This window comes from Ips typographus, linkage group LG5 (genome assembly GCF_016097725.1).
Source record: "Ips typographus isolate SLU linkage group LG5, UJ_Ityp_2.0, whole genome shotgun sequence".
Classification (NCBI taxonomy): domain Eukaryota; kingdom Metazoa; phylum Arthropoda; class Insecta; order Coleoptera; family Curculionidae; genus Ips; species Ips typographus.
Window position 1 is genome coordinate 11,205,664 of NC_138426.1, and position 24,628 is coordinate 11,230,291.

General features: G+C 34.5%; 2 protein-coding genes across 3 annotated transcripts in view; one reads left to right on the forward strand and one right to left on the reverse strand.

The window, feature by feature from the left end:
- Window positions 1-10,332, reverse strand: part of LOC145729872 (neuroparsin-A-like) — a 27,739-nt gene extending 17,407 nt beyond the window's left edge. The window contains exon 1 of the mRNA XM_081980803.1: window positions 10,238-10,332. The gene's annotated coding sequence lies outside the window, so the exon portion shown is untranslated. The remainder of the gene's footprint in view (window positions 1-10,237) is intronic.
- Window positions 5,425-24,493, forward strand: LOC145729869 (uncharacterized). Of its 2 annotated transcripts, XM_081980800.1 has the most exons (5): window positions 5,425-5,757; window positions 6,075-8,059; window positions 8,128-8,307; window positions 19,573-19,691; window positions 19,751-24,493. In XM_081980800.1, coding segments are annotated over exons 2-5 (1,116 nt in total). In that variant the 5' UTR covers window positions 5,425-5,757; window positions 6,075-8,058; the 3' UTR covers window positions 20,567-24,493. The 2 variants fall into 2 exon arrangements, with proteins under 2 accessions (XP_081836926.1, XP_081836925.1); XM_081980799.1 differs by lacking the exon at window positions 6,075-8,059 and having other exon boundaries at window positions 5,427-5,757.
- Window positions 24,494-24,628: the final 135 nt, after the last annotated feature.

A 24,628-nucleotide genomic window follows, 5' to 3' on the forward strand; every position in this document is an offset into this window, starting at 1 on the left:
AAACAATTTACATTTTTTTTAATGATTTCAATCATCGATTCTTGATCGAAAAATAATATCAATTTGCTGTATAAATCAAAATTACCGATTTTTTTATTTTTAGTACACCGTTTTCTAATTTTTAACATTTGTGACAGATATCACGTGGTTTTAGAAGATTTTAGCTAGGCAGTCACGTGACAACAGTAAAAAATATCTATCATAACATCTCAGAAACATGTTTTATGTCAAATACTACAAGAAAACTTTTCTAAACCTTGATTTTTCCACCTTTCAGCACAGTTTGATATTAGTGACAGTTATCACGTGGTTTAGAACACTATTTAGCTAAACGATCACGTGATAATTGTTCGAATAACTGTCATAAAGAAACACGTCTCGTTTTGCAAACTGTTAGACGACAATTAATTTAGCTAGGCAGTCACGTGACCCACTTAAAGTAAGAAAACTACTGTTTTAAAAACATTTTGGGAATTCTCATTACATTTCCGATTCAATAACCCGAAAAAACACTACAAAATTTCGTACAGTTAGGTAGAAAAGCGATGTCAAAGTTTGAACTGCCAAATATTGACTTCAAACACGGTTTGAAAAGACAGTGAAGGATAAAATCGTCTGTAAACCCACTTGGAATGAGAAAATGACAGTTTTAAGCACATTTTTGGAATCCTCATTAAATTTCCTATTCCATAACCTAAAAAAAGACTAAAAAATTTAGTACAGTCAAAAAGAAAAGCGTGTTAAAATTTGAACTGCCAGAAACACAGTTTGAAAAAACAGTCAGGTACAAAATCGCCTCTAAAACCCTCTTGGAGTGAGAAAATGACTGTTTTAAGCACATTTTTGAAATCCTCATTAAATTTCCTCTCCAATAACCTAAAAAAAGCAATACAATGAGGGAGAAAAGCGGTGTTTAAGTTTGAACTGCTAGAAACACAGTTTGAAAAGACAGTCAGGTACAAAATCGCCTCCAAAACCCACTTGGAGTGAGAAAATGACTGTTTTAAGCACATTTTTGGAATCCTCATTAAATTTCCTATTCCATAACCTAAAAAAAACCTAAAAAATTTAGTACAGTCCAAAAGAAAAGCGTGTCAAAATTTGAACTGCTAGAAACACAGTTTCAAAAGACAGTCAGGTACAAAATCGGCTCTAAAACCCACTTGGAGTAAGAAAATGACGGTTTTAAGCACATTTTTGAAATCCTCATTAAATTTTCTATCCAATAACCTAAAAAAAGCAGCACAATGAGGGAGAAAAGCGGTGTTTAAGTTTGAACTGCTAGAAACACAGTATGAAAAGACAGTCAGGTACAAAATCGCTTCCAAAACCCACTTGGAGTAAGAAAATGACTGTTTTAAGCACATTTTTGAAATCCTCATTAAATTTCCTATCCAATAACCTAAAAAAAGCAGTACAATGACTGAGAAAGGCGGTGTTTAAGTTTGAACTGCTAGAAACACAGTTTGAAAAGACAGTCAGGTACAAAATCGCTTCCAAAACCCACTTGGAGTAAGAAAATGACTGTTTTAAGCACATTTTTGAAATCCTCATTAAATTTCCTATCCAATAATCTGAAAAAAAAAACACTACAGTCAGGGAGAAAAGCGGTGTTTAAGTTTGAACTGCTAGAAACACAGTATGAAAAGACAGTCAGGTACAAAATCGCTTCCAAAACCCACTTGGAGTAAGAAAATGACTGTTTTAAGCACATTTTTGAAATCCTCATTAAATTTCCTATCCAATAATCTGAAAAAAAAAACACTACAGTCAGGGAGAAAAGCGGTGTTTAAGTTTGAACTGCTAGAAACACAGTATGAAAAGACAGTCAGGTACAAAATCGCTTCCAAAACCCACTTGGAGTAAGAAAATGACTGTTTTAAGCACATTTTTGAAATCCTCATTAAATTTCCTATCCAATAACCTAAAAAAAGCAGTACAATGACTGAGAAAGGCGGTGTTTAAGTTTGAACTGCTAGAAACACAGTTTGAAAAGACAGTCAGGTACAAAATCGCCTCCAAAACCCACTTGAAATGAGAAAATGACTGTTTTAAGCATATTTTTGAAATCCTTATTAAATTTCCTATTCAATAACCTAAAAAAAGCAGTACAATGAAGGAAAAAAGCGGTGTCAAAGTTTGAACTTCCAGAAACACAGTTTCAAAAGACAGTCAGGTACAAAATCGCCTCCAAAACCCACTTGGAGTGAGAAAATGACTGTTATAAGCACATTTTTGGAATCCTCATTAAGTTTTCTATCCAATAACCTGAAAATCTCTACAAAATAACACCAATGGATTTGGCAATTCGCATTATATAAAACGTTTGACAACCCACATAATGGCTAAAAACGTTAGATTGATTACAAAAATAAAGGTAAGAGAACGGTAGAAGGACTACAAAAACGGTAGATATAGCGTTTTAACGGTAGACCTGGCAACATTGCAGACAGAGTGTTTTCCTTTATAATATCTTTTCATAGCTTTGGGGTCAGTTATGTTAAAATAAATCAGGAATTTAAAATATTAAAAAAATTTAATAAATTTTATTAGTCCAGTACAAACTCCTACAACAACTTTTTTTATCAAACTGTTTTGGCTTGAATTACATTCGCGTGCCTCATGCAGATACGATTGTTTTGTCTATGGGATATATACTAATGTTGCTTTTTTATCGATATAAAGATTAAAAGTTTCACAGATTCGCATTAGAAAAAGGTTTCACAGCATTATCAATTTTAAATGCAAAACAATGAACTTGGGATCATTGGGACTGTAAAAATACCAAACGGCTTCCAAAACGCATTTAGGTCAATTTCGAATGATTTGTTGATGGGCTTCAAGTGTCACGATTAGCGAGCTTTACGACCAGAAATGTGGTCCATATCCAACAATAACAAAAATCTAAATTTAAACCTTAGTGCGAATTTTTGGCCATAGATCCCAGATTTTCTATGTTGACCGGAAAATACTGAGCAACATATTATCGAAAATAATAAAGGTGATCTTTGACACACGTGTTCGATAATTACGTTGAACACAAGTTCCATTACTATTTCGTGTCTATTTTTTTTTTAATCATACATTTGGCTTGGTAAAACATCATTTTTATGGCGAATCTGTGAATGAAACTTCTGGCAGACAACAGCCACATAAAACTATATAGATCAATACGTTCAAGCACTATTAAGTGAAAACTGGGTTTTCTCTTTCATTTTTACGTCTAACCAATACAAAATTCCTAATAAGTTTCTTTAATAAAACAACACATCAAACTCTTAAAGAAGAGTCAGTTTTTATCAACCAAAAATCACACTTACTGACGTTTTTACGAAACTTTTCTGATTAGATTTAAATTTCGCGGGCAGTGTGACGTAGCTAACTTTGTGCGTTGCTATTGGATGTAATCATTGACGTCCCAATTGAGGTTAGGTTGACTTTTGTATTTGTACGGTTAGGTTCAAAATTAGAGCATTGCTCTACTGTTTCAATGACGTTTGTTAGAGAAGGATACACATACACTAGTTGGAGAATGGCACAAAACTGAGCTGTGCGCAATGGGTGCTTTACACAACGTTGCTAAGAGTCACGTGACCGTTGTAGGTAAATTTAATAGTTGAAAACAGTCACGTAACTTTCAGAAATACTCTTCAATCGTAAACGTGGTTTAGAAAAACATTTTGATTTTAATTATATGGTCACGTGATTGCCAGGATACTATTTAATTTTTAAGTAGAATCACGTGACATTCAAGATTCATTTTGACGCTTAAAAATAGTCACGTGACCGTTGTAGGTAAATTTAATAGTTGAAAACAGTCACGTAACCTACAGATACACCTTTCTGTCGTAAAAATGATTCAGAACAACTTCTTGACCTTAAATATGGTCACATCACGACAAGGATAATATTTTAACCTTAAGTAGAGTCATGTGACCTTTAAGATCTAGTTTGACGCTTGAAAATAGTCACGTGGCTTATGTAGGTAAATTTGTTAGTTAAAAACAATCACGTAACCTTCAGAAAAACCTTTTAATCGTAAAAATGATTACGTGACACTCAAAACAACATTTTGATCTTAAATATGGTCACGTGTGACTACAAGAATACTATTTTAAACTTAAGTACAGTCACGTGACTTTCATTTTTCGTACGACGCTTAAAAATTGTCACGTGACCTTTGTAGGTGAATTTGATAATTAAACATGACCACACTACACGTGATGTACAGAGATTCATTTTAGTCGTAAAAATGATCAAGTGACTTTCAGAGTAACATTTTGACCATAAATATGGTCACATGACTGCAAGGATACTATTTTAACCTACAAGGCGGTAATTTTCGAGTCGGAAAATTTCTATTTTCTGACACTGAAGGTAAATTTTCCTAAAATGTACATAAGTGTCAAACTTGTTATTATTACTGTCAAACTTGACATGCATTCTTATGAGAAAACTTTTTGGAAAAATTTACATACATTTTATATCCCTGCACGGGACCTTCGAGATTCCTTTCGACGCTTGAAAATAGTCACGTGACCTTTGTAGGTGAATTTGATAATTGCAAACAATCACGTGACCTACCTTTCAACTGTAAAAATGGTCACGTGACCATCAAAACAACATTTTTATCTTAAATATGGCCATGTGAATGCAGCATTAAAAACCTTAAGAAGAGCCACGTGATCTTCAACAATTTCAATTAATCTTAAAAATGGTCACGTGATTTCAAGCATACTATTTGAATCTTACCAGAGTTTTAGGATATATTAATCATTTATTAATCTTTAGATATTTTGAGATATTTTTATTAATTTTATGCATTTCACATGAAATTTGCAACATGATTTTAGAATTCATTTTCTTGTATGAACAGCTTTGTGTGTAAGGGTAAAAAAGCTACTGAACATAGTGTTTCAGTGACAAAAAGCTAGAAGATGTTCAGAAAATTGAAAGAGAACATGAAGATCAAACGTTTCCCATGATTTCCAGAGGAAAACTGAAGATGTAGACAGCAGAGAATACCAGACCATACTAGACCAGTTTTTGAAATTGTTTTTATTCCATAGGAAAAATAGAATAAAATTGACCAAGCAAAGTGAATCTGAATCATCTTAAAAGATGCAATATTGCTCAGAATTTCTGGAAAAAAAGTTTCTTATGGTTTTTCAGTGACAAAATACTTGAAGATGTTCAGAAAATTGAAAGAGAACATGAAGATCAAACGTTTTCCATGATTTCCACAGGAAAACTGAAGATACAAACAGCAGAGGATACCAAACCAGACGAATTTCAGAAATGCTATAGGATACAAAAGTCAAACGGATTTATTTTGGTTCACAAAAAAAAACACCGGAACTGGTGTGACTTTGACCACACCCATCAGACACCAGTCATCAGCAAAAAGTGGGCGTCCTGGCCAAACAACTCAGTTTTTGGCAACGATTCGATCAAACTCGTCCCACTCTGTAGATGTCCGTATTCCAGAAAACGAAACCGAAAAAAAAAACAAGACTGAAAAACAACGGGATGAATGAAAGTCGCACTCAGTCAGTCCACGTATCCTGATCTAATCAGTGCCAACGGTCCTAGATTGAGTTTTGCTTGATTTTTCTTTACACGGGAGTTTTTATTGTTGTGCCTTTGTCTTCTAGAAAAAAATGGGAATGATTACGAGGGTGAGAGGAAGGCTTCGGAGTCTTCACACCTTGCCCAAGCTTGATGAGAAAGTGCGGGATGAACGAATTGCAGAAACTGGTAAGCCTGAAACCTAAACCAACCAGAAGAATCCTTTACATTTACTATAAAAATTGATATCAGTGACATATTAATAAAGCACTACGATGCCCTAAATAGCGAGTTGTTTATGTTTTTCGGATATTCTGCGCTTCTGCTTATTTTTTGCGTCTAAATATACATTTTTGAGAGGGTCAGTCATTATATGTACCACATTGACGCATATCGCGTCTAAAATTGGTTTTTTAAAAAAAAAACATAAATTTTATTCGTTTTGGCGGAAATATAACTAACAAATACATTCAAGTAAACAAAACCTAAGTGATTTTTATTTTTAGGATGCCAATTTTTCTTGTTGCGTCGATGCCAAATCACCATTTTCATGTACAGTAATAAGTCACATATTTTGGTGGATAGCTCAAAAACGGTTACAGCCACGAAAATTAAGCTAAAGACTAAAAATATTGCTAATGACACGCTTAATCGGTCTCTGTAAATTTGAAAGCTAAAAATGATTGGTGGTATACAGGGAGTGAGTGAAAAGTTACACGTGTCAGGTTTTTTACACACCCTGTACGTATTTTCTTCGTTACGTTTTCTTGACTAACACCACTGGAAAGAAGAGTTTAAGACGGTTTGTTTGGGTGGTTTAACTTTCTTGAACTTCCAAAAATAACCGAGAAACAGCAGTTTGAATTTTAAGATTTCCATTTTGACGAAAAGTAAAATAAGCTGAAAACAAACATATTTTGGTGGATAACTCAAAAACGGTAAGAGATACGAAAATTCGGCTTAAGACCAAAAATGTTGCTAATGACACGCTGAATCGGCCTCTGTAAATTTGAAAGCTAAGAATGATTGGTGGTATACAGGGGGTGAGTGAAAAGTTATACGTGTCAGGTTTTGTACACACCCTGTACGTATTTTCTGCGTTACGGGTTTTTGACCAACACCACTGAAAAGAGGAGTTTGAAACGGTTTATTTGAGTGGTTTAGCTTCCCTGAACTACCAAAAATAACCGAGAAACAGATGTTTGAATTTTAAGATTTCCATTTTGACGAAAAGTAAAATAAGCTGAAAACAAACATATTTTGGTGGATAACTCAAAAACGGTAAGAGATACGAAAATTCGGTTAAAGACCAAAAATGTTGCTAATGACACGCTAAATCGGGCTCTGTAAATTTGAAAGCTAAAAATGATTGGTGGTATACAGGGGGTGAGTGAAAAGTTACACGTGTCAGGTTTTTTACACACCCTGTACGTATTTTCTAGGTTACGTTTTTTTGACTAACACGACTGGAAAGAAGGGTTTAAGACGGTTTATTTGGGTGGTTTAACCTCCTTGATCTCCCAAAAATAACCGAGAAACAAAAGTTTGAATTTTAAGATTTCCATTTTGACGAAAAGTAAAATAAGTTGAAAACAAACCTATTGTGGTTTGTTATTTGAGCATCCTGTAACTTGGTTATTTTTGGGAGTTCAGGGTGGTTTAACCACTGAAAAGAATCGTTTTGAGCTGCTCTTTCCAGTGGTGTAGAGTAAAAAATTCTATCTAAAAAACTGCGTACAGGGTGATCGAAAACAGTATCACTATAATTTTCATGCCCACCCTGTATACTGGAAGGGAAAATGGTCCAGCAAGCTTACGGTGCTGTGTTAAGGCGTTGGTTAGGAACATTTTTGATTTCTTGCAAATTTTTCGTAACTTTTACCGTTTTCGAGTAATTCAGGAAAAACTGGGTTAGTGCAACAAACTTACAAATCAGTAAAATTGTGATGTGTGAAATTTGAACACAGTTTAAAGGACAGTGAGGGACAAAATTGCCTGTAAACCCCACTTGAAGTGACCGAATCAAATTTTTAAGTACATTTTTGAAATCTCCATTAAATTGTCACTATAAAATCAGGTAAAGTCAGGGAGAAAAGTGGTGTAAACTGCCAGAGACCCAGTTTCCCAGAACAGTCAGGGACAAAATCGCCTGTAAAACACACTTGGGACAGAAAAATTACTGTTTTAAACACATTTTTGGAATCCTCATCAAATTTCCTATTCAACAACCTAAAAAAACGCTACAAAATTTGGTACACTCAGGGAGAAAAGCGGTTTCAAAGTTTGAACTGCCAGAAACACAGTATTTGTAATTTACCTGGTAAAGTAAAATTGATGACTGACTTGATGAGAAATATTGAATTCCATTCCCAAATTAAGATTTAAATCAAATTTTCAAAGTAACGCTTTGCTATTAAAATTAATGGTAAATACATTGACGGTTGGCACATAAAGTGGACCATTTTAAACCGAGCACAATTGACCTATTAAAGTAATAAAATAGACCTTAACCGGTCACAACCACTTACTGGGAATAAAATTTGACATTATTTTTTTCAGTGTGCCTGTTATCTGTGCTCTTTCTCCTGCCTTATTGCTCCAGAGGACATGTGCCTTTACTAGTCAGCCTAGGAAGCTGGTTTGTCACCACTTATTCCTTCCTGGTGCTCCCCATTCTGATTTCAGCCAATTACAAGTACCCAGCACGATGGCTGAGGAATATAATGCGCAAGTTACCAGGTAGGTAAATGTGAACCAATTTGGAACACACGTGCTGCTGAAACAGGCACATTAATATTGTAATTCATATGTAAATCATGAATTGCTTGTAATGTCGCAATTTTCTGTTTAATGAGCAGTCAGTGCGTTGGAAGTCTATGAAATTGGTGCTGAAATCGACTAAAAAGAGTGATATGACAACGCTTAAGTCCAAAAACTGATTCAATGTCTGAAATTATCAGAATAACAGTCATAATTTGGTAGATTTCTGTTATTATAAATCTAATAAACAGAAACGTGTCTCCTCTAAATAGGGATTGAAAGTAAAATCAATCTTTTTTAAAATATATTTAGGGACTTGTTGTAGCCACATGATGGAGCACCAGCTCACTGTGAGTTAAATTACAATATGTGCATGGACAAAACAAAACTGTTCTCTCTTCTACCAATCCCGTCTTAATAAGTATGTTGTATAAAATTGTTTTAAAATAAAATAACAAAATGTTGAATGAAATTTCGCGCCAGTTTTTTACGTTTTGACAAGTGACATCTGTCTACGGACAATTTGGAATTTTGTGTGGTTAGGATTTGATATCCAGTTTGAGGTTTCTTATGTTTGCCCGATTAGGGAATTTCCACCAAAAAATAGAGGATATTTTTTCTCCAATATTTTTCTCCAAGGAGAGTTTCTCCTCAGTGTGTGTGACAAATTATGACACATTCAATAAATCTTGTTGAAAGCTGAAATTTTGAGCTGCATTTTGACGTTTGAACAAACCTTCTAACTGTCATAGTAACCAAGTTAGAAGCTGTCAAATAGTGAGATCTTTACTATTTCTAGTACAGTTATACTGTTGTATTTCATGTCAAGTATTTGAATTATTTGTAATTTCTGAAAGAAAACTGTATTTAGGTAAAAGAATGCCAAAACTACGAGCTACATTTTGACATTTGAACGAACCTCCTAGCTGTCATAGGGACCCAGTTAGGAGCTGTCAAATTGTGACACTTTTACTATTTCTAGTACAGATGCACTGTTGTATTTCACGCGAAATACCTCGGTTATTTGTAACTTTTGAAAGAAAATTGTATTCAGGTAAAAGAATGCCAAAATTAGAAGCTACATTTTGACATTTGAACGAACCGCGTAGCTGTCATAGGGACCTAGCTAGGAGCTGTCAAATGTAACCAAGGTAGCAAGTGTCAAATAAGGACACTTGTCATCTTAAAAGAAACAGAAGTGACAGCTTGGGATTTCTTTTATTTCGACTGGAGAAACCGAGTTGACAGATGTGGCAACCCTGATGTTGACTTATACATTATGTTTGTTGTTACAATTGCGTGAAACTACTTTTAAAAAGTTCATGTCAATTGAATCGAAATTTGCTTGAAATATCTCATTAAATTAACGGGATTTTCCATTGTAACTGACAGTAATGATAAGCTAAAGTAAACCTTATGAACATTTCATAAATTACGACTAAAGACACGAGTTTGTAAATTACTCCTATCACAACTTTGTAGGTTAGTTGGTTAGTAAAGCATATTTAGTTTCAAAAAATATTAGGCGCATTATTAGGCAACTGCGTTAAATGAATAATTATTTTTATAGTTTAAGAACAAAAAAAAAATCAAAAAGTTAATAATAAGTATTATTTATAGAGTAAGTATAAGTTTTCTTTTTAAATTATCTTCAAATTTAGACCTCTCACGAGGTTAAAAAACACTATTCTACTATTAAATTTTATGATCTAAGTGAATTTTGTTAAGATCCATTTTTCAAAATAAAGTACAAAAGAATAATAACTAAAAAAATCCAAGAGTAAGTTAGGCAATAAGTCAGGAAAAAAAACGTTTTTATAATTAATTTCTGTTTTATCATTTTTTGTAAGAAAAATATTACTACTTACCACCACAATTTAGTAACAATTAAAAAAGTATTAAAACTTACTGGTTATCTGGCTTCTAGTGACTGCAAGAACCACACAAGAACTGTGATACATCTTTGTAAACGCTAAGGGTTTTTATAGGCATTTAACACCCCCGTTATTAATTTACGATGATTCTCAAAAGTTGACATTTCGGTTATTTCGATCCAGATTTGCATATTAATTAAAAATAGTTAAAATTATTCCGCGTGCAATGTCGCCGTCTTGGAGACTATGTGGGTCAGTCATCAAACTTGATTGGCATCTGTCAATTAAATTTAAGAGAGAAAATAGGGGTTTAGTTCAAAATATTGTTGTTAGCTGAAACACCCTATTTGCTGTTTTAATAGGATCAAGAAGTGTTAGCATTCTGTTGATTATCTCTGGAGCTTTACAACTCTCTAAGACTTTTAAGTGTTGTTATAAACTGAAAAGAAATATACAGACATTAAAGTTGAAGAATAATGAATGGCTTTTGACCTGGAAGATCCAGAAAAGATCTTTTTACAGTACCAACAGAAGTTCCAAAAAAAAAGAAGAAAACAGCAGGTCACAAAAGGTTTCAAATATTCCCAACGTTATTCCAAATCTACTAGGAAAGTGTACTGTAGCATTGGAAACAAAAATGCAATCAACTTCACAGAAAAGATCGATACTGCAACATTTTTGGGGGGGGGGGGTGTCCTTTTTCCTAAACACCCCGTAATTTCTGTTGTAGACCAAAAATTGAAACATGTCCCGAGATATCAACCAACTCCATGAAAGGACATAAGGAAAAATGTTTTAGGATGAAATTTTTTAGCACATTTTTTTTTACTTTGTATATCTGTGAAGAAATCACTTTTGAGGCAAAATGAATGACGGTCCTGATTCTAGAAGATTTTAAAATCCTTTATTATGACTGATAATATTGATGACATATCGATTACAATTTACTGGGAGAAAGGTATTCCTTCTTTTTGGTACGCCAAATGGTTACAACAGACAACCCTGTATAATCACCCTCAGAGATTTTTAAAGTAAAAAAGAAAATCGGCATTATTTAGCTTTCCATACTTTTATATGTTAGACAAATACAGCAGTTTCTCAGGTTTAAATAAAATTTGGACAAAATCCTTTGGATATGAGTCAACCAGAGAGATCTGGGAAAGTAGAACAGTGACAGCCCGAGAGGGAGTGCAATCCAGGTCCTCCTTGGGAGAGCCAAACTACAGATCATAAAAATTCTAAAAGCAACCATTTAAAAAAAAAAACTAACTGCGCCACTGGATTCTCCAGAAGATATTTTGTATTGTTTTTACAGTTTAGATCAGTAGACAGTAATGATCTCCTACAAAAAGATACACTGTATATACTGTACCGGGTGGCCAACTAAGAATGCAAGGTACTCGCCAATATTCTTTGGCTGGGAATGCGGCCTCAGATAGATGGGTCAAGCAAGACTACTGCTTTTCACCCTCCCATCGCTGTAGACCAAAAGGATAGGTCTGGAAGAGGAAGTCCTACAGGAAGAAATGCTACAAGTCCAGGAATTTTCCCTTTCGGGAAGTTCCCAGAGTTGCATCAGCGTCTTCTGTCCTGGGAAAAGGATGCTCCCGCTGACAGAGGAGCTCTTCTGGCGCTCTTCTTGTCCTCCGTTTCTTCTTTCTTCGTCCATCTCTGATGGTCCTGGCAAACTATAGGATGTCTAAACAGCCGGCTTTCTATTGCGGTGGTGAACTTCAAATCTGGGGGTCCATCACCATGGAGTGTCCACCGCTGTCTTGAGCGCAATATTGTCCACAGCTTGGAGTTTCTTCAAGAACCGACTTGATGAGCGTCACTGTTCCGAAGTGACAGCTTGGATATCCTGCTTGTCATGGGGTACAGCTTTGCTCTGGTCGCTCTGGCTTTCTGTCTGGCGTATTCTATGTGGCTTCTCCACGTGACTTTCTTGTCCATCTTGACCCCAAAGGTACGTTGCGCCACTCGATGTCCATGTATTTTAACCTGACGTTGCCTTCTATCCTCATATTTGGTCTTCTTTTGAAGACTATGGCCTGCGTTTTTTTCGCGTTTAGGTCGATCTTCCATTTGTTGCACCATTTCTCCAATGCTGTGGTCTCCTCTTGCAGGTATCGGATCAGGAGTAGGCCGCTCCTGCTGTATCTCCCTAAGTTTGTAGTTTTTGAGATATTTATCATTAAATATTGAAATTTGGAATTGGATGTTAGGACAAAACAGTTTACATGTTCTTATCTTACTTTTTTTGGAATCTATATTAAGTCGATGACCAAATTTGTTGATTTAGGAAATTAGTTTAATTCCTATATCATTTTGCACCACTTGATGTTTGAAATGAAACTCAACTCTTCCCATTCTCAAAGTTTTCGCAAAATAAAGAATTGTTTCGCTTTAACTGACCCTTTTAAGGGTAGTTGAGTAAAGTACAATGTAAACAGTAAAAGACAACGTTTAAGTTATTTTGAAGACTGTTTTCGATCAGTATCGATTAGGGCAACAACCGGATTGTGTAAATAAATAGCATTGTTATGCATAAAAAGAATGTGTGAACTATTGGACCTTGACAACTTATCAAAACGTCATCAGACATAATCGAATGAAAAATTCCCAAGGATCGTTTAGGTGTTTACTCTTTTGGCTAGTCAATAATTGACTAATTTAAATGTTATTTACTATACCTGCATATCTGGTTGTTTTGTCCAGCAACTATACATCAGAATTAGCCACCCAAACCGTTTATTAAACGATAATTAGGATCCAATATTAATAGAAATTTGAAACTTTGGAATTAAAAGAAATTTGATGAGTGTTATATGTTTTAAAAATATTTTTTTCTAATCCTACAGGGATATTGGTTCATTCCTTAACAGTTTAGAGATTGGATAAGTAGGCAATTGCCAACGGTTGAACGAATACAGAATCCTAGACTTTCCGCTTTCCGCCGCAACTGTGCGTTATGAAATAGACCAATCACAGACAATCTTCAGCGTGCGATATGAAATAGACCAATTACAGCTAATCTTTTACGTAAACAAAATATTTCTTCTGATTGTCATCTTCACTGACAGTTGGCATCAAAACATTGCATTTTGGCTTATGTTTTGAGGTAATGAAAAAGCCGTTCAAGTCCAGACAAAGTGGAACTAGTCAAAAACAATCACGTGACCATGAAAAAGTAGCCCGAATTACAAAAATGTTTAAAATCTTATTTAAGCAGTTATGAAGGAAGAAATTGTAAAATACAAGGAACTCAACCAAAAAAATGGAAATTTTTAAGCTGGCAATACTGCACAGGCAAAGTGACACTACAGTTAAAATAGTCACGTGACCATAAACATGTAGCACAGTATACTGTGCATGTAGTTTCAACTGTAACAATTCGTTAAGTTTATTTTAGAGAATTTGAAAAGCTGAAACAGTAAAATATACGGTAACGTGAATGCAAATGCAATTTTTGAGCTGGCAACATTGTAAAGACATAGTGGCACTAGTCAAAAACAGTCACGTGACCATAAAAAAGTAGCCCGAATTACAAAAATGTTGAAAATCTGATTTAAGCAGTTATGAAGGCAGAAATTGTAAAATACAAGTCACTCAACCAAAAATGGGATTTTTTGAGCTGGCAACACTGTATATGCAAAGTGACACTACAGTTAAAACAGTCACGTGACCATAAATATGTAGTTTCAACTGTAACAAATCGCTAAATCTAATTTAAACAATTGGAAAAGCTGAAACAGTAAAATATACGTCCCGTGATTTAAAATGCAATTTTTGAGCTGACAACATTGTAAAGGCAAAATGGCACTAGTCAAAAACAATCACGTGACCATAAAAAGGTAGCTCGAATTACAAAAATTTGCAAAATCCAATTTAAGCGCTTAAGAAGGCAAAAATTGCAAATACAAGCCACTCAACCATAAATGGTAATTTTTGACCTGGCAACACTGTACAGGCAACGTAACAACAGTTGAAAACCTTCACGTGACCATAAATATGTAGTTTCAACTGTAAAAATTCACTAAATCTAATTTAGACAATTGGAAAAGCTGAAACAGTAAAATATACGTCAGGTAAATAAAAATGCATTTTTTGAGCTGGCAATATTGTAAAGACAAAGTGGCACTAGTCAAAAACAGTCACGTGACCACAAAAAAGTAGCCTGAATTAGAAAAATGTGCAAAATCCAATTTGAGCAGTTATGAAGGCAAAAATTGTAAAATACAAGTCACTCAACCAAAAAATGTTCATTTTTGAGCTGGCAACACTGTACCGGCAAAGTGACACTACAGTTAGAAACAGTCATGTGACTACATAAACATGTAGTATTCAAATGTAAAAATATTTGCTAAATCTAATTTAGACAATTGGAAAAGCTGAAACAGTAAAAATACATCACGTGACTTAAAATGCAATTTTTGAGCTGACAACATTGTAAACGCAAAATGGCATTAGTCAAAAACAGTCACGTGACCACAAAAAAGTAGCCTGAATTAGAAAAATGTTCAAAATCTGATTTAAGCAATTATGAAGGCAGAAATTGTAAAATACAAGTCACTCAACCAAAAATGGGAACTTTTGAGCTGGCAACACTGTACAGGCAAAGTGACACTACAGTTAAAAACAGTCACGTGACCATAAACATGTAGTTTCAACTGTAAAAATTCGCTAAATTTAATTTGGCCATTTGGAAAAGCTGAAACAGTAAAATATACGTCAGGTAAATAAAAATGCAATTTTTGAGCTGGCAATATTGTAAAGACAAAGTGGCACTAGTCAAAAACAGTCACGTGACCACAAAAAAGTAGCCTGAATTAGAAAAATGTGCAAAATTCAATTTGAGCAGTTATGAAAGCAAAAATTGTAAAATACAAGTCGCTCAACCAAAATATAGTAATTTTTGACCTGGCAACACTGTACAGGCCACGTGACAACAGTTAAAAACAGTCACGTCACCATAAATATGAAGTTTCAACTGTAAAAATTCGCTAAATCAAATTTAAACAATTGGAAAAGCTGAAACAGCAAAAATACGTCACGTGACTTAAAATGCAATTTTTGAGCTGGCAACATTGTAAAGGCAAAATGGCACTAGTCAAAAACAATCACGTGACCATAAAAAGGTAGCTCCAATTACAAAAATGTACAAAATCCAATTTATTCACTTATATTCTTATATGAAGGCAAAACTTGTAAAATACAAGTCACTCAACCATAAATGGTAATTTTTGAGCTGGCAACTTGGCACTATTCAGAAACAGTCATGTGGCCATAAAAAAGATACTTTAGGTTGTGAATATTTGTTAAATGAGACTTTGACGGTGGTAAAATTTTAAATTGTAAAATTCATGTTACGTGATTTTGCAATTTTTGTGCTGGTAACACGGTTGGCGGCACTAGTCACGTGACCGTAAAAATATAAATTGAACTGCAAAAATGTGCAAAATCCGATTTTCCTCAAAAAATTGTAAAATTAAGGTCACGTGACCAAAAATTCATTCACTACTTTCGTTCAACTACCAATAGTTCAGAAAACGGTCCAACCAGTAGTTAATCAGTTTGTGTTTAGTAAGTGATTTTACTGTTTTTGTTCACGCAGCCGCATTAACGCTCTTACTGACAAATTACGGTAATATTACTACCGGTTGGAACAAACCAATGAGTAAAAAGAACAAGTATCAGGAGGTAACAATAATACAAATTATAACCCGTTTGTGCATTAAGCGAGGGGGACGGAAGTCCACCATCTTTGATTGCGCATTCGCCTACTGCGCAGTTGAATTGACGCAGTCATTGAAAGTTTGGAGTTTCAAACCCGCAAAAATTTGTTGTTTGTATTTGTTGTAGTATAGTGTTAGTTTGTTTTGTTTGTTTGTGGTTCTTTAACAGTTGAGTTTTGCAAATTTAAATTAAGTTGTACAGTGGACAAGATTAAATTTAGATCTGATAGTGCCAACCGGAAGTTGACGGCCGCCATATTACTCCCCCCGCCTCCCCCTTGTTTCTGTCCCCCTCTTTGATTGCTATTGGAACAAACCTACTTCTACCTGGTACATCTGATAAATAACAGCCTAACAACAACTTGTTGTTCAATTCAAATTACTCAATTACCGGCTTATTTATCAGACAATTGTTATGTACTATTTTCAAATTGGTAAATATAAATAAACACTGATAAGAAGGACGCATCCCAAGAAAAATCACTGTTATTTTTAGAATTGGACTTATGGCTAGACAATATTGTTTACTCTCACGGTTATCAGCAGAAAAATATGACTTTTTAATTGGACGACCGTTATTTCAAAAAAAAAGAAAACATCGATTAAAGCTGTTTACAACTCTGATCTGAATCTTATTAGGTAACTCATAGCCAGGGGGCGCCGGATAAATAATTATGTGTGGTGGAACATTTTGATACAATGTCATCCATATCACTCATGGCAGACGACTAAGTGTTTGTTTAGGCTTTAAATCAATAAGAAGTTGATTTTCGGTACTAGTAAGTCGTAAACAACGATTATCATTTTTCAAAGTAAATTTATAAAATTTCTTAGAAACGGTAAACAAAAATGAACCGATTTATCGCCGGCTCGACTTAAAACATTCTATTTTGGTATAGCGGCGCCCACAAAAATAAAACGAGAACTGTATAAATAGAACAATGACATTTTATTATCAATTAATTGGAATTACATTAGAAAACTCGAAAACAGCATGGTAATCTCGACGGTAAGATCATAATAATAAGTAACAAAAGTAAAACCCATTGAAATACAGGGTTAGCCACCCAAAATTAAAAAAAGTTTATCAGGATAAAATAAGTGTAGTATGTATTTTAAAAATATTTTCATCATTCTGTCACTTCCGGTTTAACCGGAAATAGATGTCAACTTGCTTATTTTAAATGGAACTTCCTGTATATTATTGTATTTTTTGTTCGATTTTCAATTCAAAGATTTTAAAAAGTTAAGATAAGAACATGCAAGCCGTTTTGCTTAGCTCATTCTGGTTAGGAGTTGTCTCTCTTGTCCTTTTTACTCTCGGGAGAGCATGGAGACATCATGTCTCTATCCTGCTCTGTCTTGACCTGCAAGAAAAGCTTCTTCCAGACCGTGACCAATGATTTATTTGGTTTGATCCACCCAGCGCGTCGGAGACCTCTTGGTCGTTTACCATTCAATTTTCCCTCCACAATAATCCAAGCAGCAGCAATATGCTGAAGTATCTGTATCTGTAGAGTGGGGAGGGTGAGTGTAGACCCACAGCACTTAGGCCACATGTGACCCATTGTACATCCTCCCGAGTTGTCCACCTAGGTCACCGTCCATCCTGCCTTTCCCAGGAAGGTGGACAAGTCATTAGGGGACATCTCTTTTATGTCTGCAGGTGTAGGCCAAGATTCACCGAACATACACTCTCTTATTGACGATAACGTGTGACATGTGCCTTATGACTTATGACACGTGACTGTTTTAACTGTAGTGTCACTTTGCCTGTACAGTGTTGCCAGCTCAGAAATTACCATTTTTTGGTTGGCTGACTTGTATTTTACAATTTTTGTCTTCATAACTGCTTAAATCAGATTTTGAACATATTTGTAATTCGGGCTATTTTTTATGGTCACGTGACTGTTTTAACTGTAGTGTCACTTTGCCTGTACAGTGTTGCCAACTCAAAAATTACCATATTTTGGTTGAGTGACTTGTGTTTTACAATTTTTGCCTTCATAACTGCTTAAATCAGATTTTGAACATTTTTGTAATTCGGGCTACCTTTTTATAGTCACGTGACTGTTTTTGACTGGTTCCACTTTGCCTTTACAATGTTACCAGCTCAAAAATTGCATTTTTAAGTCACGTGACGTATTTTTACTGTTTTAGCATTTACAATTGTCTAAATTAGATTTAGCGAATTTTTACAGTTGGAACTACATGTTTATGATCACGTGACTGTTTTTGACTGCAGTGTCATTTTGCCTGTACAGTGTTGCCAGCTCAAAAATTATAATTTTTTGGTTGAGTGACTTGTATTTTACAATTTTTATCTTCAATAGTGCTTAAATCAAATTTTAGCATTTTTGTAATTCGGACTACCTTTTTATGGTCACGTGACTGTTTTTGACTAGTCCAACTTTGTCTTTACAATGTTGCCAGCTCAAAAATTGCATTTTTAAGTCACGTGACGTATTTTTACTGTTTCAGCTTTTCCAATGGTCTAAATTAGACTTAGCGAATTTTTACAGTTGAAACTACATGTTTATGGTCACGTGACTGTTTTAACTGTAGTGTCAGTTTGCCTGTACAGTGTTGCCAGCTCAAAAATTACCATTTTTTGGTTGACTGACTTGTATTTTTGCCTTCATAACTGCTTAAATAAGATTTTAAACATTTTTGTAATTTGGGCTACTTTTTTATGGTCACGTGATTGTTTTTGACTTGTTCCACTTTGTCTTTACAATGTTGCCAGTTCAAAAATTGCATTTCTATTCACGTGACGTATATTTTACTTCGAAATTACCATTTTTTGGTTGACTGACTTGTTTTTATAATTTTTGCCTTCATAATTGATTAAATCGGATTTTAAACATTTTTGTAATGGTGAGTGAGTTTTGACAGCTATGACACCTGTCACCTGACGTAAGAAAAATATAAAATTGTTCATTAACGTTACAAATGTCAAATTTGGCTCAATGAAGCTATAGGCACAAATTCCAGTGTAATTCCTTAAATAAATATGTACAACTATTTGGCATTATATAGTTTCAAGTTATTGGTGAGTGAGTTATGACAGTTATGACAGCTGTCACGTGACGTAGGAAAAGTATGAAACGTCACAAATATCAAATTTAGCTCCATGAAGTAATAAACCCAACTTCCAGCGTACTTCCTCAAATAAATACCACTGTTTGGCATTATGTAGTTTCAGGTCACTGGCAAGTAAGTTTCGACAGTTATGACAGCTGTCACGTGACGCAAGAAAAGTATCAAAGTGTTCCTTAACGTCATACAGTGTAGTTCCTACAAGAAACACATCTACTTGGAAATTTTATAATTTTCTAATTTGAGTTCAAATTTCACTGCCTGAATTGTTGAGTTTGATATGCAGTTATTAACCTTTTTTCCTCTTTTCTCTCTTAAATTCACTTAAAATTCTTTAAATTCTCTTAGCACTTTCACTTTCTGACAATTTTCCATCTCATCACACATTCTGTCAAAAAATCAGAAGTTTTACTGCACGTTTGTTGGTAAATTGCTATTTTTGTTTTGGTTGTATAATCCAATTGAAGGCCAGTTTGGCACCAACAAATGCCTAAAAGTAAACCTATTTTAAGCAATCTAATTGGTGTATGTTACAGGTGTGGCCAAAAAATACGCAAAACCAACATGGACCATCATCTGCAAAGCGTATGCACCACTAGACCGATGCGAACGAAGTTTCATGAAAATGAAAAACATCTCCAACTTAGTAACTCAGGTAACTTTCCATCATATGCCATTAAACTCATTTTAACTACTTTACACTTATTATTGTAGCTGGTGTTCTTTATGTTGTGCGACAGAGTCTTGCTCTGCAGTTTTGGCGGTCAACACTGTCCCCAGAAAAAAGTCACTGGACTGTACTCTTTGATGTTCTACAATGTCATCGCTTACTGCGTCAGCTACATCAAAGAACTGATAGAAAAGGAAGATTGGTCTGTGACGATTAACATGACGCAACACAGCAACATCAAACACTTAGCAATGTCAGCAACCAAAATCGTGCTGGAATGGACTAAAGCTGTCACTTTTATCATAACGGTGACCTTTATGTTGCTGGTGTTTGGACTGGAACAGGGTCTGGAGCACTACCGTCCTACAGCGTTGTACACTTTCCTTACATGGACCTACTACATGTGCACTGAAAAAGTTTTCGTCGACCTTTTTCTGCCTCTTCTACAAATGCTCAAATTCAAGAGGCTGGAAGCTTTGGAGCAGTTCTACGCCCCAGTGTTCCTACGCTACTACACTGTAGCAATAGCACTGATCATGTCAGTTTGCTTGTTACTGTATGGTCAGCTTTATTTCACCATATTTGCATTCTATATCACCGTGTATCTAAAAGCGAAAGACACAGTACTGAACTGCTTAAAAACGTTGAAAAAGGAACTGGCAATGCTGGGGCAATTTCGTCAGGCTACTGCTGAAGAAATCGAAAATTGTGACGATGTGTGTGCAGTTTGTTTGTTCCCAATGGAACGGGCTAGAGTTACACCTTGTCAGCACATGTTCCATGCCAGTTGTCTTAGACTCTGTCTGAATAACTCCAATAACTGTCCCATATGCAAGAGAGAGTATATTTTCGTGCACTAACGTTCTTATACAGCACTAGTGCTGTTTATTATAGTGTATTTGACCGGGAACATTAAAATTGAGTAGGTTAGCAATTTGAGTGGCTTCCCTCTAAACGAGGGAATGGATGAAAAAGAGATATTACTAAGAACGGACTGGTATTGAAACTCAATCATGGTAGAAACGTTATTTTGACCGTTTTATAATAAAACGAATAAATTTAGGCTAAAATCGTTACTAAAATGTTCTAAATTAGACTAAAATTGTGTAATCGACCTCAAATAGTCTTAAATGCACTAATTTGGACTAAAATGCTAAATATTCATCTAAAATTGTCAAAGTTACGTCAAAAAACCTAAAAAGCTGGTAATTAACTTATAATGCCCTAATTTCGGCTAAAATAATGAAACTTAGCCTAGAATTGATAAATTGACCTTCGCACGTCTAAAATGCCTTAAATTAGACTGCAATGCACTAATTTATTAGACTAAAATGATGAAAATTAACCTAAGATTGTCAAATTGACCTGGAATGAAAATTGACTTCAATTAGTCTGAAATGCACTAATTTAGAGTAAAATGATGCAAACAATAACCTGAAAAAAAAACTAACCTGACCTAAAATTGTCAAAGCTAACGTCAAAAATAAAAAAAAATTGAAAACTGGCCTAAAATGCCAAAATAGCGGTTAAAATGATAAAAATGAACCTAATATTGTTAAATTGACCTGGAACCGTTTAAATTGCCTTAAGTTATAGTGAAATGCACTTATTTTGGGCTAAAATGATGAAACTTAGCCTAAGATTACTAAATTGACCTGAAAACGTATGAAATACCTTAAATTAGCCTGAAGGGCTTAAGGCTGAAGTGAAATTTAGGCTAAAATGATGATAATTATCCTAAAATTGTTAAATCCATCCGGAAACGTTTAAAATGCCTTAAATTAGACTGAAATGCAGTAATTTAGGCTAAACTGCTTAACTTAAAATTATCAAAGTTACGTCGAAAACTTTTAAAAGCTGAAAATTAGCCCAAAATGCCCTAATTTAGGATAAAATGATGAAAGTTAGCCTAAAAATTTTTAGATTTACCTGGAAACGACTAAAATGGTAAAATGATAGCTTAAGTTTAGTTATATACTAATTTAAGCTAATATGTTAAAAGTTAACCTAAAAGTGTCAAAGCTAATACGAAGAAAATTAGCTTAAAAATTGCTAAAATGGCTTAGAAATGCCTAAATCTACTAAATCAACTTTGAAAAGCGTAAAACGTTAAAAATTAGACTAAACACACAAATTATAGTTTAAATGCATTAAATTAGGCTAATATGCTACAAAAATTAACTTAAAAATGCTGCAAATCAGCCTAAAACATACAAATTTAGGCTAAAATGTTGAAAATTGGTCTAAAATAAGATAAAACTGAAGATCAGCCTGCAAAAAATATACTAATTTAAGCTAAAATAATGAAAATGATGTTACTATCACCCTGTACAAGTTCGATAGATCTGATTTTTTTAGCTGAGCCTTAGGCACAGTATGAACAACCCTTCCACCAAAAATCACTCTTCTACCAGGTTCAGAATGTGAGTTATGGTAATTTTGCCGTTTGCGGACACTGATTTTCACGTTTTGACTCTTTGTCCCACTTTCTAATGATATTATCATCCTGTACTACGTCCAATCGTTCAGATTTTTTTAGCTGATCCTCAGTCACAGTCTGATCAATTCCTCCACTAAAAATTACCTTTCTACCACGTTTAGAATGTGAGTTATCGTACTTTTGCCGTTCGCGGACACTGATTTTTACGTTTTTACTGTTTTTCTTCTTTCTAGTGATACTTCAGCTTTGTATTGAGTCCGATCGGTATGATTTTTTTTACTTGAGCCTCAGTCACAGTCTGAACAATCACTCCACCAAAAATTACCCTTCTACCACGTTTAGAATGTGAGTTATGGTAATTTTGCCGTTCGCGGACACTGATTTTTACGTTTTTACTGTTTTTCTTCTTTCTAGTGATACTACAGCTCTGTATTAGGTCCGATCGGTATGATTTTTTTTTAACTGAGCCTCAGTCACAGTCTGAACAGCCTCCACACCAAAACTCACCTTTCCGCCACGTTTAGAATGTGAGTTAAGCTAATTTTTCCGTTTCCAAACACTGATTTACACGTTTTTACTGTTTTTCTGGTGTTACTACCGCTCTGCGCTAGGTCTGATCGTTCTGATTTTTTAGCTAAGTTTCAGTCTGAACAACCTGACCTCCTAAAACCACCCTTCTACTACGTTTAGAATGTGAGTTGTGATAGTTTTTTTGATAAAAACCTAGTAACTTAGACTGATATCCTAAAAAGTAACTTCCATCTCCAAAAGCATAAAATGCTGAGAATCAGTGTAAAAGTAGTAAAAGATCAAAATTTTGGATAAAATAATGAAAATCAGCCTAAAATTGACAAAATGATGACCTAAAATTGCCTAAACCTGACAAAGCAACTTCAAAAAGCAATTAGCTTAAGCAATTTAAAAAAAAATAGCTTAAATTTGATCAGAATTTTGTCAAATTCAAAGATAATAACTTAAAAATAAGTAATTCTGAAGAAGAATTGAAGTCATTTTTGGTTAATTTACAACATCAATAGGAAGCTAGTTAAATTGAAAGATCAGAATTATCTGTAATAAGTAGAATAAATAAGCAGCAAAAAGCTGCTTTTTCTGACCAATCACTGTACTTGCTTAAACCGCAGTACTGTTTCTAGTTTGTGATTGGCCTAGAAAGAGCAGCATGCTTAAAGCTGATTTTTCTTGACCAATCACAAATCATTTAAGCATTATACTTGCGTAAACCACAGTACTGTTTGTACGAGTAGTTTGTGATTGGTCAAGAAAAACAGAAAGCTGGTTTTTCTGACCAATCACATTCATCTTTTCTTTCTTCTTTCAGAAAGAGTTTCTGACACATTTTCAACAGAAGTAAGTGATTACGTCCGTTCTTTACGATCTCTCTTTTCTCATCTGGTAAGGATTGCAAAGAAAAACTACATTCCAACACTTTGAGCTGAGCATGTTGGACTCAAAATTACACTTTTCGTATTATTTCATCATGTTTGAAAGTAAAGTTTCCGGTCTGTGCATTGAAATAGTGTCAATGTAGTGACATTCCGAGGAGTGTCCGCTGTTTAAATTTAGGCGTTTCCTTACTAATCTGGTTATTGATTGAGAACTTTGTTTTTCTCCCTTGGGTCATAACAAAGTGATTAAAAGCGGCTCGTGCCCGATTTTCTAATAAATCTGTGTCACTTTATAATAAGACGTGATAAGTGGGCTCCGGTTGAAATGGCGCCTAACATCCCGGAGCCTTCAAGTTGTTTTTTGTGGTCCAAGGGAATAACCATTTTGTTTTCAGGTTAAAAAGTCTGGTTAGAGTGACGCTAATTAAAAATTATGATATCAACAATCTTCTCAAAATGTGTTGCAAAACGACCAACCAACTAAAACTTTTCTGGTTGACTGTGTCCAAATAGGGTCACGCGGTCTGTAAAAAAAAAACAAAGTGAGCACCAGTATGGTGCACATGGTCGTTAACTTTGGATGTTCGTTTTGTTATTAACTTCCAAACTTAATTTTCAGTTAATCACTTTATTACATGCATTTGTCAGAAAAACTAGTAAATTTAGCAGCAAACCCTCGTCGTTACGTCAGTACATTGTCAAGAGTGTTTTGTATTATACTCGTTATATTATAGTATACAAATCGTATTGTTTTTTTTTCTGTTGTTTAAGTTAAATATTCGTTTATTTTTAGAAAAAAAATGGAGAAACTTGTGACTGCTTCTAGTTTGTAAAATTGTCTTTTAAGCTAGAGTAATTTTGTACGTTTTTTAATAGCATATTATATGTAGTTTGCCTAAAACTATAAATAAATGTATTTATTTCTGTACATGCTAAAATAACCGTGTTTCATTCATTATGTAATTTGTTTGGTTGATTTACATTGAAACTGGAAGAACCAAATCTCTGATTCTTGTCTGTCAAACTACCAAACTGTACAGGGTGATCCAAATTCGTGTGTAAGTATAGGGATCTCG

Excerpts from the sequence above, each read along its gene's own strand:
- LOC145729869 (XM_081980799.1), top strand. The coding sequence starts at position 5,661 with ATGGGAATGATTACGAGGGTGAGAGGAAGGCTTCGGAGTCTTCACACC. Across the intron at positions 5,758-8,127 it reads TGAACGAATTGCAGAAACTG|TGTGCCTGTTATCTGTGCTC; the intron begins GTAAGCCTGAAA and ends TATTTTTTTCAG. Across the intron at positions 8,308-19,572 it reads TATAATGCGCAAGTTACCAG|GTGTGGCCAAAAAATACGCA; the intron begins GTAGGTAAATGT and ends TGTATGTTACAG.